This window comes from Oxyura jamaicensis, chromosome 1 (genome assembly GCF_011077185.1).
Source record: "Oxyura jamaicensis isolate SHBP4307 breed ruddy duck chromosome 1, BPBGC_Ojam_1.0, whole genome shotgun sequence".
NCBI lineage: Eukaryota > Metazoa > Chordata > Aves > Anseriformes > Anatidae > Oxyura > Oxyura jamaicensis.
This window is the reverse complement of record NC_048893.1, coordinates 149695827-149710314: the sequence shown is the minus strand read 5'-3', so window position 1 is coordinate 149710314 and position 14488 is coordinate 149695827. Positions and strand designations below refer to the sequence as shown.

The 14488-nt window shown below is 40.4% G+C and overlaps 1 protein-coding gene across 1 annotated transcript in view; it reads right to left on the bottom strand.

The window, feature by feature from the left end:
• STK24 (serine/threonine kinase 24) overlaps positions 1 to 14488 on the bottom strand; it is a 54827-nt gene that overhangs the window by 29901 nt on the left and 10438 nt on the right. Inside the window, exon 2 of the mRNA XM_035318958.1 lies at positions 13142 to 13372. Coding sequence (XP_035174849.1) covers positions 13142 to 13372 — 231 coding nt within the window. The remainder of the gene's footprint in view (positions 1 to 13141; positions 13373 to 14488) is intronic.

Below are 14488 nucleotides of genomic sequence, written 5' to 3'. Positions count from 1 at the left end.
TAACATGGGATTATTGTGTTTACAGTTCTGATTCCAAGATAAACAACTGTTCATTTTCAATTCATCTTCCTACTAAATAATAATTCTACAGGCATTTAGAATTGTATACAGATATAAAAAGATAAAAGAAAGACAGCTGTGCTATGTTTAGGTGGCATTTCTGACAAAAAAATATAATCCAAAAGGTCTATTTCATAGAAGAATGAAATGCAGCATTTTGTTTCTACGGAACTTTCCTCGGGTAAAGCTCTCTAGAAATCTAAACACACAAAGAGTTAGGTGGAAATATCTGGGTATGAAATTAATCATTTGGAGATCCATTTTTAAAAAAAATATATTTTTCTTTTAAAACCGTGTGGAGCAAGCATCTGGTGTTTGTCCCCCTCCTCCCCCCAGCTTTATCTTTAAGGATCATGAATTGAGAAAAGCTCAGGTTTTGAATCTCATCCAAAATACGAAGACAGAACAAGGGATGGAGGGGAGCATATGTCTGAGTACAAACCCAGGAAGTATAAAGTTTCTTTTTGCCTTACACTGAGGGCACAAATGGACAAGGGTTACTGACAGAGATGCGTATCTTCATGAATCTTAATGGGGCTGCAACCAGCTGATGAGGCCTCAGGGAGTTCTCAAAAGATTTTCACGAAGGAGTCATGAACAAAAACCTTTAGGAGATGGTAATGCTGTACTGAAGAATATTACCACGCTGGGGTGCAGGGCTGATGAGTGTATTTTGTCTGGGGAGCATTTCTGAGGCGCTTACCTCCTTTGAAGTCTCTTGGCGTCAGGATGAATGCTAGCTGTCCTCGGGCTGCCATCCCTTTGAGGGGAGGGAGATACAGATGAGCCCAAAGGTTCTCTTCTAAACACAAGTCCTTATGCAAGCTGGCCAAAAGGTCCCTGCAATCAAAGAAATCATTGTGGTTTTGCATGTGGCGCATTTATGTCCTTTAATCAAGGTTTGTCAGCCATCTAACGTTCAACCACAAAGGAAAAAAAATGCATCTGCCAGGTAGCCAACGCGGAACAGAGACTAAGGAGAAAGAAGAATTGTTGGACACTCTGTACTCCATGAAAAACACAGGCAATATGATTTGTCAGACTAAGCAGAACAGTATCCTCTGTGGACAGTATTATGCATGTATATAGGTATAAAAACGCTATATAGTGCCTGTGGAATCATTTTCCAACACACTGGAATTCCTGCCTTGTTCAGAGCCCAAGGAAAAGAGAATTTTATTTCTAGACATAGTCAATGCATCCTACAATCTAATGCAGCAGTCGCTCTTCAACCATTATCTCTTGCAGTTACCACAGCAGTACACAATTGATCCTGAAATGCACTCTTTTTGCTGTACACAAGTTTAACAGCTTGCAGAGCCACTTGCTACAGAAAGAATAAAATAAAATATGAAAGTTCTGTCGCACTGATAAAACATTCCTTTTGCACATTTAGATTTAGCAGACTTGTGTTAGCATCCCGACATGCTAGAGCCATGAGCTCTGTGTTTCCCTTAGCCTGAGTCATCCCTAACAGTGTCCATATTCTCAGGCTCCTTGGCGTGTTTCCTGGGGACATGCCCTTCCACCACAGAAAAGAATCCTTACAGCCCAGCTGTCACAAGCCTGGGCTTGTCATACTAAGCACATGATTTCCTAAAGCTCCAAGCTAATGGGCAATCTTAGTTCATACCAAACCCAAACTATGTTACAGTCAAAGCAAACAGACACACAATTTTTGTGGTGGCTGCAAAACCGGTTCGTAGCTAATAAGCACAAAAACTTATACAAGTACAGAACTGCACACACTTCACTTTCTAAAGCAGTGGGTAGCCGCTTCTATGGAACGCTGCGCAATCCCAGAGCTGAGCACAGCCTGGGAGAAGAGCTCACTGAGAGCAGCCCTGCAGAGAAGGACTTGGGGGTGCTGGTGGATGAAAAGCTCCTCCCAAGCCAGCCGTGTGTGCCTGCAGCCCAGCAGGCCAACTGCGTCCTGGGTGCACCACCAGAGGGGTGGCCAGCAGGGGAGGGAGGGGACTGTGCCCCTCTGCTCTGCCCTGGTGAGGCCCCACCTGGAGTGCTGTGTCCAGGGCTGGGGGTCCCAGCACAAAAAGGACGTGGGGCTGTGAGAGCAAGCCCAGAGGAGGGCCGCAAGGATGGTCAGAGGCTGGAGCACCTCTCCTATGGAGACAGGCTGAGGGAGCTGGGGATGTTCAGCCTGGAGATAAGAAGGCTCTGGAGAGATGTAACTGCAGACTTTCAATACTTAATGGGGGCTTATAAAAAGATGGAGGGTGACTTTTTACACAGAAAGATGGTGACAAAACAAGGGGAAATGGTTTTAAACTCAAAGAAGGTACATTTAGGTGAGATATTTTGGAAGAAGTTCTTCACTGTGAGGGCAGTGAGGCACTGGCACAGGCGGCCCATAGAAGCTGTGGATGTGGAGGTGTTCACAGGTGTTCAAGGAGGTGCTCAAGGCCAGGCTGGATGGGGCTTTGGGCAGCCTGGTCTGGTGGGAGGTGTCTCTGCCCACATCAGGGGGGTTGGAATTAGGTGATCTTTAAGGTCCCTTCCAACCCAAGCCATTCTATGATTCTATGGTTCTATGAACACTAAGTGTGCAGGAGACCATACTCTTCAATTTCCCACTCATCTACAGCCAGTTTTCCTCTTCTCAAAAATGGGCGTGGCAGATGAAAAAGCTTGTCGCTTACACCCAGTACACTTTTAACAGTTAAGCTTTTTTATCCCCTAGTGTGGCTGACAATAGTCATTCACTTCCTCCCTGTCCACCAGCCAGATAACTACTTCATAACCACACCTACCCCGTCCGTACTTGATGGGAAAGAAATAACTCCAATCTGTGGCAGATCTTTTCCCAAAGATCAATGAGTAAGTGATGTGCTTCTACGATAACCCCAACATTTCTTTTATTTACCTCTACTGGACAAAAGTGAAATCCATGATCAAATCATAATCTATATGGAGCTGAATTTTACAGAGAAGACCATCAAATGATTATTAATACTCTACAAAGTCCCAAAATAAGAAACTGAAAGCAAAAGTAAGTCAACATTAATTTACATAATTCATTCCTTCAGGCAAACAGCATTATAACAAAAGCAAATCAAGTGAACTTTACATCCAATTAATAAAGAGAACTAGTAAACATAATAATACACCAAAATGCCACCCTACATGCACACTTATTTCACTGGAAAAGCTGCTATCAGTTACACTCAGCTTTTACAAATTACTACCTGGTCTAGGCCAGAAACAAACTCCCAACAGAAAAAAACGAGGCACAAGAACCCCTTCACCTCCGTTGTCCAAAGAACAGTTTTTCTAATGCTTCCATCTGTTCCTGCTTACCATTACATCAAATTAAATTCCAAATGAAAGGTACAACTCAAGTTTTCTTCTCCTTTGTGGAAATATCAATCTGCCCATCAATTTAATCCTTTCTACCACTTGTGAATACAGCTCTCCGGATCTTTTGCATTCCTGCTCTGTAGCCTGTAAGTCTTTATTTCTCTTTTCCTTTTCACTCATGCATTCACGTTATTACTAAACCCCACTGTTCCTTTTACAGAATATTCATAGGCCAGTCCTTCTTCCAGACTCTTCACTACTGATGAAGTTGTATTTATCAGCCCTAAAATTGGCCAGGATCTTCAACCCAGACTTCTGCCAAGCTCATTTCCCCAGTCCCTGTAAAACACGTAACTTCCACTTTCTCTCTTAAACAACACACTTCCTTTGGCCTCTAATTACTTCTAAAACCACCTTCTATTCATACCCTTCATTTCCATTTTGCCTTCCTCCCCATGTTTTCATTTCCTTCATACAAATTGCTGTTTCAAGGAGCTGTTAAAGAAAGAAGAGCAGGATAAAGCCTCCGAATCTCCAAATGACCCTTTTTTCCCCAACTGTCGTTACGTAGTATCTTAAGAATTTCTTAGTATAGTGGAAAAAAAAAGTGGGAAAAAATAGAAAGAGAAACAAACCTTAAGAACTTAGTTGAAAACACTGGTTCCTAAAACATCGCAGTTCTTTTAATCAGAACTAGCACAGCACAAACCTACTTATTCACTGTGGAACTGTCCTTTAGAAGCTCAGTATTTCTGAGTTTCTAACCGACTTTTCAAATAACAGTTTCTGAAAGCTATACATTCAAGCATTTTAATACTGTTATTAACTTGCTCTGTAACATGCCATGATGTTATTCCCTTACACATGGAAAGAATGTGACATTTTTCCTTTTACACAACTGCCTCCATTCAAACCACCTGAAGACCTAAGCTTCATTTGGCCTGAAGAACTGTACAAATGCCCAAACATATTGAAGTAAAAAAATTTTACTGAGCAATAAAAACTGCCTAATGTTAACGCTGAAGATAAGACACAAACATAACAACTATGTAAGAGCACAAGATTATGGTGGAGAGAGGTTTATAATCAACATGGCAAACATTCTAGAGGCACCCAAGAACGTAAGAGCAATATAGACGGGTGGTCATCTGCCAGTGCTCTTTGGGCAACACACACACCAGCATTACTGCTGGCTGATTAAAAAGGTTTCATAAATAACAATGTGGCAGTGTGCTTCCGTAAAACAGTGTAAACTCCTCCCCTACCCCCTGCTTTAAAATAAATAAATAAATAAATGTTTTGCCTACTCACTGAGCTGAACCTCTTCACTCAAAGTGTGAAAAGGTCCTGGTGCTAGGGCGAGGAAGCGGCGAGTCACAAGGCAAGGCTGGACTTCCCCTTTCAGCAGCAGACAAACAAAGCTCGCACCTAGATGCCATACTGACATTCCCTTTTCAGATATCTCACAGGCCAGCAGTTACCACACACCACAAAAGGACATATGACAAGCTACATTATACGCTTAAAAACCACTGCTATGTCATCCTGATCTGCATGGACAAACTAAACATGAGGCTTCCTGTTACAGCCTCAACAAGCAACAAAGCCTGTTACCAGAAAGAGTGGTCCCTCACTCCCTTAGCCTCCCAATTTCTGGGCTCACCCCCTCCACCTTTTTTACCCCGGACCCAGAACACCTGTCTGGCTAGTCCAGAAGAGGTGATTTTGGAAGGGGTGGGAGGAAGTCACTGCAAAAGTAGTTTCCCCACACGAACGAAGTCATTCTGCAGTCAACACATCCAACACAAGCCAAGTGGCAAGACCCTGAAAGCAGGATGAGGAACAAGATGCTGTTGCTGCTTATTTCAGCAGCAACCAGCTGTGAGACCAGCCTAAAAATAGGTATCAAAATGTGAAATTACGGAGCATTCAAGGGTTATCACAACAAGCACAACACACGACTTCCAAGAGACAATACTGTACATTGAGCTTTCTAAATTTTGATTTAAAACAACATGGTTAAGTACCTAACTGTTGGACAACATGAAATACAGTTACTACAAATTTTCAGTTTGCCTTCAGATATACTAGTGATGCTTCCCAATCTCAATAGGCCAGTCTAGTAAGAATTATTTACCCATAAAAGAGTAGCAGTTCAGAAATGATTACGCTGATAAAACAGGAAAATTCTTGAAGTCACCATTTACTAGATAGATTTTTTTCCACCGATTCAGAAAAAAAATAACAATCTACATTAGATTCCAGAAATAAGAATCTCTTGGACTGCTAGAAGTAGTGGAACAAAAATTTTTGAGTCGCAAATAGAAATAGTATCTTTGAATAAAGACAATGCAAATGAGCAACTCCTTTCTCATTAAAGAGCACAAACAAAAGGCTACAGGCAAACACACAAGTAGTAAAGACTATAGGCAAAGGTTCAGACTTTCAAGGTAATCATCTCTGAAATTAGGGGACCAAATTATTTTCATTATGAAAACAGGACCTCAGAGCAAAACCACCTGTGCTAGAAACAGACAGAATGTATGGGTTCTTCCAGAGACTCTTGCTTTTGTCTTATTTATGACTGTTATGGGCTGTGTTAATGGAAGCTTTCAGCATGTTCTTTAAATCAGTACTCCACCCAGACCTGAAAGACTAGCAGAACTGTTCCAGGAACTCCCTTCTACCTCTATCAGGGCTGTCCAGACAGATAGCATTTTCTCATTGACAGTGGACAAGTGAGGACAGACACCTGTTCAACTCCTCTGCCAGGAGAGAACCTGGGGGTTTACGAGGGGCTTTGGAAGGAAAGTAAGCATACCTGTGCAGGAACTGCCTCACGTAGAGTCGTGCCTCATTTTGTTCCTAACACACTCACGTAGGGTCACATCAGTTCAGAAATGCTCATAAATGTTAAAGCAAGCCAGTTAAAGCTGTAAAGCAAAAGGATGCTGACCTAAAACACGTTAAAGTCACACATAAACACTCGCATTCAAAATTACATTACGTAAATATCCATGGCAAGAGTATTCAACATAAGCACCATAACACCCTCGAGTTTCCTGAAGTATGCAAGCTTCAGCTTAAGTTCAGCAAGTACTGATTTAAAAACAACTGCAAGTGCCATAAAATCTACTGTATATACATTTAAAGCTATCTCCCCTTTTAAAAAGTACATGCCATTTCTAGATGTAGTTTGCTTAGCTTGGCCATTCACCCATGGCATCCTGTCCTATTTCGGTACAAACGATTAAGAAACCACTGACTTATCAGCACGTCAACAAGGAAAAGCTTCCATGCGTACAGATAAGCCACTTCCTACCCTTCTCTTGGATAAAAATCAAGGCTGAACTTCAGCCTTTCCCTGGAATACAGGCTTTCCAGACCTCAAACTGTTCCTGAAGCTCTTCATTGAACGCATTCCAGCTCTGCTGCAAACTGGCCATTGCTATTTCAGGAATGGCCTCACTGATGCCATCTACACCGAGGCCCTAGCCAATACGTGATTTATTTTGGCTCAGCCACAGCACTACTCACTGACCTCACGTTCCTCTGACTGCCTAAAATAAACTATACCTTACTTTCAGAATCACTGTTTTTCAAAAATATTTGTTTCTAGACTTCATTTACCTGAACATGTTGTTCTACAGAGCCCAGTTAACCAAACTTCATAGAAGTGGCACATTTTATTTCAAGGCTGTATCGTGTCATTCATAAAAGTTAACCAGAAGCTACTTTCTGTTTTCTTGCAGTATGTATGAATGACAGCTTGATTTTAGAGCAGTAATTGTAGTGTAACAAGACATAGAAATAACTACTGATACAGGTATAAACTAAAACAGAAATTATCAGCAGCTATCCTTTAAGACTCTTACCATTGTCAGTTCTTTTTATAGATTTCTTTTTTCATCATTCTTAAAATAGTTCTACAGAACGGGGAGTTTTCCAGGTAAAAGAAGGAAGAAATAAACCAGAAGTCTGGTTCTCACTGGATCAAGTTTAAACAGTTCAAAAGAAGGCATCTCCAAAGCTACAAAGGGTGCCAGAAAAATACATCCCAAGGATGAGAAAACCATGAGCCTGGAGACTTTTTTCTAAATACATATTATAGAACTAGTTAAATATTGGTTTGCTATCACTAGTATCTGTTTATATTGGATGCTGAAACTACTTGGTGATCATTTGCTCTATCATTACATTCATCTGTAGAGGTCTACGACAGGGACTTAAAGACTATATATAGATGCATATATACAGACACGTTATATAGGTACATATGCATAGATGAACATGTACATCTCAGTTTTTATCCACACACATATATTAAGCTTGGCTTTGAGTAACATAGATATATACAAAAAGAAAGGCTAAGATTATCCAAAACTTTATTCTTCAATCATATAAGGACAAAATAACATAAACTAATACCCATGTATTTCTATGTAATAATACAATATAAAAGAAATATGAAAATATTATGAAATCATAATAAAGCAGCAATTAATGTTACTAACACAACTGAAGAAAATTCAGAGAGGCATCTCCATCGTGGAATCAAAACAGATTCCCAACAGCTTGGACTGAACAGGACACGAGGAAAAACTTTAGAACCTGTCCTGGTTTCAGTTAGGACAGAGTTATTTTTCCTCCTAGCAGCTGGTAGGGTGCTGTGTTTTGGATTAGGATGAGAAGAGTGCTGATAACATGCTGATGTTTTAATTGCTGCAGAGCAATGCTTACACTATGCCAAGGACTTTTCAGCTCCTCGCTCTGTCCTGCCAGCGGGCAGGCTGGGGGTGCAGCAGGAGCTGGGAGGGGACAGACCCAGGACAGCTGACCCAACCTGGCCCAAGGGGTATTCCATACCATCTGACGTCATGCTGAACAATATATAGGGGTGGCTAGCCGGGGTGGGGGGCCGGCTGCTCGGGGTTGGGCTGGGCAACGGTCAGCTGATGGTGAGCAATTGCATTGTGCATCACTTGTTTTGTACACACTATTATTATTATTATTTTCCTGTCTTAATAAACTGTCTTTATCTCAACCCACAGGCTTCACTTTCCCGTTTCTCTCCCCCATCCCAGAGAGGACAGGGGGAGGGTGAGCGAACGGCTGTGTGGTGTTTAGCTGCCAGCTGGGTTAAACCACAACAGAACCAAATCTAAGCTCTTGAAAAATTGGAAAAGCAGAGGAAGATGCAGAAAGCAGAGCTGACAGGCTCCTAGAGAGAAAAAGGTTTGGAATAAATAACATAGCAATACTCTTAAAAAGATATAGCACAGCAAAGCTCAGGTGAGACGGTAAAAAACTTGAGATAATTTTAAAATAAAAAATCAAAAGATTGATAAGAAACACAGAGAATCCTTATTCCATTACAAAGGAAGCAGTGGATGCTGTTACCTAAAATCTACAGAAAGCAACAGACCCAGCCAGGTTTCATAAATTAGTTTTGTACAGATCTAGAAAGAGCTATACTCCTCTGTATGGAGCATTTAATCAGATCACAGACAGAGCAGATGAACCTTTCATTTGGAAGAGATTAAAGAACAGATATGGTCCTCACAGCAGAGGGAACGGAGTCATTGCCCATTTCATTAAGTCTACTTCATAAAGGAACATAGATACAGGTTTTTAACACACCGTGGCAGATATGGAGTCAGTCCCCCTGGATATATGCACCCATATACACCATGCTGCTGTGGTATGCTCCAAGAGCAACCATCTAGTTAATTATGACCTCCTATGGCAGACAAAAACCCTTTGTGCTAAAAGAATGGGAACATGAACATGTATTTTAAAATGTGGCCTTAGAAAGGAGTACTTGCATTCCTGTTTTGTATACAAACGTTGGTGTTTCTGACAGAGATGTTCCTCAAATTAACTTCTATTCATCACCCACTTCGTTACTGCTTATAGTTCTATTTAAACAAACTCAGCAATTAGACACAAGCCTCGAACAACAAAATCTAGAGAGAACAGAAGACTTGCTCCATGCAAGCAGAAAGCTGTTTTTTAAGACTTACTTTCCATGTTAAAGTTGTAATACTTCATACATACAGATATGGCTTATTCTCTGGATATATACATATAAAAAAGCTATAAAACAAATACACATCTGAAAAGATGAACTCAGAATATATATTTAAAAAAAAAGTAAGAAAATTTTGCAAGGTACATCACACTGCTCTGAAAAGCGTAGCTAAAAATCATTTTTAGAATCAAGTATTTCCAGGACACAGCGACTGTCATGAACTCATTAAAGGTAACACCCATTTTTAGTTGTACCTCCACATCTATGTTGTTCAGTAGACACCAAAAGCTTGACGAGCTATTCTCACGAACATCGTGACAACAGTAAGAGGCCTCAGGCGCGTACATCAGTATTATACAAGCCTTCTAAAACTTCACTAAGACACTAGCATGTATAATCATGTAGCTTAACTGAAGCAGGCGTGGAGTAACAGAGAATGAAGAACAATACAAAAAGGATTTATGATTCAGATGTTTAAAAACAAAAGAAAAGCTACCTAAACATGCCTGGAGAATCTTCAGAAATACAAGTTTTCATGGTATTGCCCATTAACCACCTTCGCTGAAAATACAGAATGCATCTTAAAATCTGTCAAACATTGTAAAGGATGTCAGAACAGGTCTTCTGCAGTTCCACAAGCTTTCCCTACAAAGGGACATGAATTATTCATCATCAGGTCTGCAGAGTCCCAGATGGGACAGAAATACTTCTTTTCTGCTCTCTTCAAACTTGTTGAAACAATATAAATACCAGAAAGTTCTCATAAAAGCTCCTTATTCCTACTTAACAATTGACATAGGAATACTTGGGGGGGAAAAAAAAAAAAATATATTATGTAATAAAAGACACCTCTTCAGCTCACAAAAGGATGTGTAAGAAACCTGAGGAAACAAAGACTGATCTGGAGCGTGAAGAATAAAGAAAATGAGAGGGAGAGAGAGAGAGAAAGATAAGAGCGTAATTGTTATTGGAATCATTATTTGCCTGTCAAATATAATTCACAGAAAATCAATTTAACATTTCTCTATAAAAAGCTCCTCTTTTTGTCCACGATCCACCAGACACATGGCCAGTTCTCATCACACATCACAGGCTTTAAAGAATAACAATTGCTGAGGTGGCAGGCAACATACCCTAAGCTCTTATGTTTTCCTGCTTGATCACTTCAAAGAATAGCATTCTGTGAGGAAAAAACTAATCTCTTTCTTGTAATTAGTGCTAAAACCTCATGGATATTGATGGAATTAAAAGATGGTCAGACCTTTCCCTAAATATGGCAATCGCAGCTTGCACAGGCAACAGAGACCTGAAGCAAATAAACCTAGATTCCCAGCCAAGAGTATTAACCAACTCATTTAAACATTAATATGTTCTTTCTTAAGCATATCTATATTAGCGATGACACATCATTGCTACCCAATAATAGATCCGACTCTTACTTTAAACAGCTAATGCAACTGCGTAACGTTTCCTTTGCAAGATTTCATCGCATCGGCACAAACATCACCAATGATGCCTCCTTCCACAAAACCCATTCAAGCTGCCAAGCCTTTCGGTCTCCCCTTCTCTTCACTTAGTGTGGCAACTATTGCTTTTGCTATCTTCACGAATTTTTGACATTTGCTCAGTTCAAAACTGGACACTGGATTCTCTTTGCCACGCTGTACTTTGTTAAAACTATTAAGTAGCATCCCATCAAACTTTGAACTATTTTTCTTGCATTCTGTTTCACTTATCCTGTAAGATCTTCCCGTTTCTCCTGTAGAAGGAAAAGATTTGAAGCAGGGATACAGCCCAGAAGGCAATAAATAAGTAAGAAAGGCAGAATTTGGATTTACAAGTCATACTTCACTACTAGACCTGGACCGATAAATTTCAAAAGAAGTAATAAAAGCTATGATGAAAAACACACTTAACTGACTGTACTCAACCACGTGCCTCCTGATGTATCCTGGTTTTGGTTAGGATAGATAGTTTTTTTTCCCTGGTAGCTTGTATGGTGTTGTTATGATGAAAATGGTGACAGCACACCGATGTTATAGTTGTGGCAGAGCAGTGCTTGCACAGAGTCAAGGACTCTTCTGCTTCTCACGCTGCCCTGCCCGTGAGGGGGCTGGGGGTGCACCAGGAGCTGGGAGGGGACACAGCCAGGACAGCTGGCCCAGGCTGGCCAGAGGGATGTCCGTGTGGTGTCATGCTCAGCAATAAATCTGGAGTAAAGGAGGAGAAAGGGGGGACGTTTGGAGTCTTTTCATAGAACCATTATGCATGATGAGCTTTCCTGGAAGTGGCTGAGCACCTGCCTGTTGATGGAAGTAGTGAACGTTTTCCTTGTTTGGCTTTGCTTGCGCACACGGTTTTGCCTTACCTGTTAAACTGTCCTTATCTCAGTCCACAAGTTTTCACACCCTTACCTTTCTGATTCTTCTCCCCACACCACCGGTGGGAAGTGAGCGCGCAGCTGCGTGGTGCTAAGCTGCCTACCAGGGTTAAACCACAACGTGATGCCTCTAAGACCTAAATCATAAATAACCTAAGTACAGTGCTGCTGACAGGTTATTGGGTCTGAAACCATTTACAATGCCTTCAGCGATGAATTGTCCAAGCAAACAGGTTCAGAGCACAAGGACAAAAGGACAAACTGTCTGCCCCTTCAGTTACGCATCTCCTGGATTCAGATAAACAGTCCTTTTTTCCTTGCAAACCAACTGGTAATCTCAGAAATCCAGAGGTAAAAAGGGGTCCCAATTCCAGAACTTCATCTTTGCTGATGAAGTAGAATGTTTCCACAAAAGCAAAAGCAGACGGGAATTTAATTTAGTAGTATTTTCTGCCTACTCAATTTCAAACCCTTTCAAGAGTCTCTTAACCAGCTTGTCATCTGTTAAAACAACAAAGAGCTGCCCAGATATGGGACACAAAGTCTGACCACAGAAATAAAGTAGTACCAAAAGCTTCCAGGTATTTTCACTATCTGCTAGAGGTAGTGAAAGTGAACCATTCTATCCAGCCAATTAAAAACAGCTCCCCCTCCCCACCCCCCCCCCAAAAAAAAAAAAAAAAAAATATTTGGCAAACTCAGAATTGAACCCTGAAATCCTGAAATCTAGATTTCTCAGGAAATCTCAGGGATAATGGAAGGGAAGCAGATCCAAAAAGCAGTTAATGGAAAACCCTTCTATTACCTTCACTTATGGCTGGCTAATGTGCCGTTTGCTAATGAGTTCATAGATTAACTTTTTTGATTTTTAAAACATTCAGATCAAGGCTGGTTCAGTCTCCTTAGAAAAGCAACATATACTTTGCTACTCAGCAGATCTTGATTAAAAAAAAATCAAGTTTTGCAGAACAGCTGACACCGCATTGTTTTTAATGTTCTGACTATTCAAATACAGTTTTAGGTAATAGTTTTCTGAACATAACCAATGTTTAAGGAGTTGCATTTTCCTAATATTAGGAAAATCTACACATATTACTTAGAAAGAGCTTAACAAATTGATGTTGTCATTTAAGTGAATTCTTTTTGTACAGAAGTGGCAAGACATGCTTTTTTCCCATTAAGTTCTGTCCAAAAATATACTAACACATTCTTTCTTTTAAATTGAAAGAACAAAAATAGATCTTTCTTCAACTGAGGTCTGCTTGAAACCTTGCCCTTGAAAATAGGCATGACTGGAGAACTTGGAAAAGAATTACTGGTAAAATCAAAACCACCATCAACTGGGAGCATCTTACCTTTAAATAGGATCCGTAATATTTAGTTACATATGGACTGTCACATTGACTCAGCACTGTGATCTCTTGTTGGATGTCTTCTATTTCATCTTCCGCTTCTTCTAGATCAATAATTTTTATAGCAACCACTTTCTGAGTCCGATTGTCAATTCCTTTGAAAACTTCACCAAAAGAGCCCTTACCAATTTTCTCCAGTTTTGTAAACAGTTCTTCTGGATCTGCCTTCAGAGTCTGTTAAAAAATAAGAGAAAAATTACTAAGCATTTGTAACATTAAAATGAAATGCGATGTTTTTAAAGGCAGCAAGCACCTTAAAAATTCTACATGTTCCAATTTATCCAGGTACTCTTTTTTTCCCACCTCCATAATTAATGTGTTCTTCCTACACCCTTTATATGCACCTATTGCAATATTTATGCTCCCCTGTATATAAAGCACAAACTTATCATAGTCCCTATGACAGGGATTTATCTTATCTGGCATGAGAAAATAGTATTAACTCAGTTTCGTTTTCTCAGGCAATAAACTGCACTGAGAATGAAAGATCCTTACAAAGATTTGGTTTCTGTTAAAACTAAGGTCGGTCAAATATCATTACCAAAGAAAGTCATCCTTTCTGCTGTCCCTTCCTCTTTAAATTGCTCCCTTCCCAGGATGCAGGGACCTCTATCTTTGAATTTTTCACACATCTCCTTCTGTAAGGATTCTGTTCCCACTCTTCAGTGCACTGGCTATTTCCTTTTGTTTGTTGTGGGAAGCAATTCTCTTCAACTTTCTCCTCCTAAGGTTCACCTGCACAAACTGCTGTAATTCCTCTGTATTCTTGACCCCAAGCTTTTCCTGGAGCGGGATTTATTTTTTTCTTCTCTCAGTTGAACGAACTCATTCACTCCTAAAACACATTCTGCTCCCAGCTATCTCAAAGAGAGTTGTGTGAGGACTACGAGCTCCTACCTAAACACATCACCCCCAAAAAAAGGCAAGACCGATGTGAACCGTTCTGCCACAGCTGGTTTTTCTCCACCATCAAGTATTGTTAGCTACGGCTGTTCTCCAGCTTCACACTTGTAGTGCATAGATGCTGAGTTCCACTGCGTGCCTTCCTGATCTACCAGCGAGGAGTCTTTATAGCTACTAAAAATACTTAGGTTACAAATACACTGGATAAATCATACCTAGAGGGAACAGTCGTGATGCGCAGGAAAATAGAGTGGCATTACTTAGACTCTTCCTCTTAAGAAACAGACACCTGAAAAGGCTTGCTATTGTTCTTAAAAGGATGAGGTTCGTGTTAACCAAAGTGAAAATATATTATTGGTAGAGGAGAAGGCTCTTACTAGACAAATA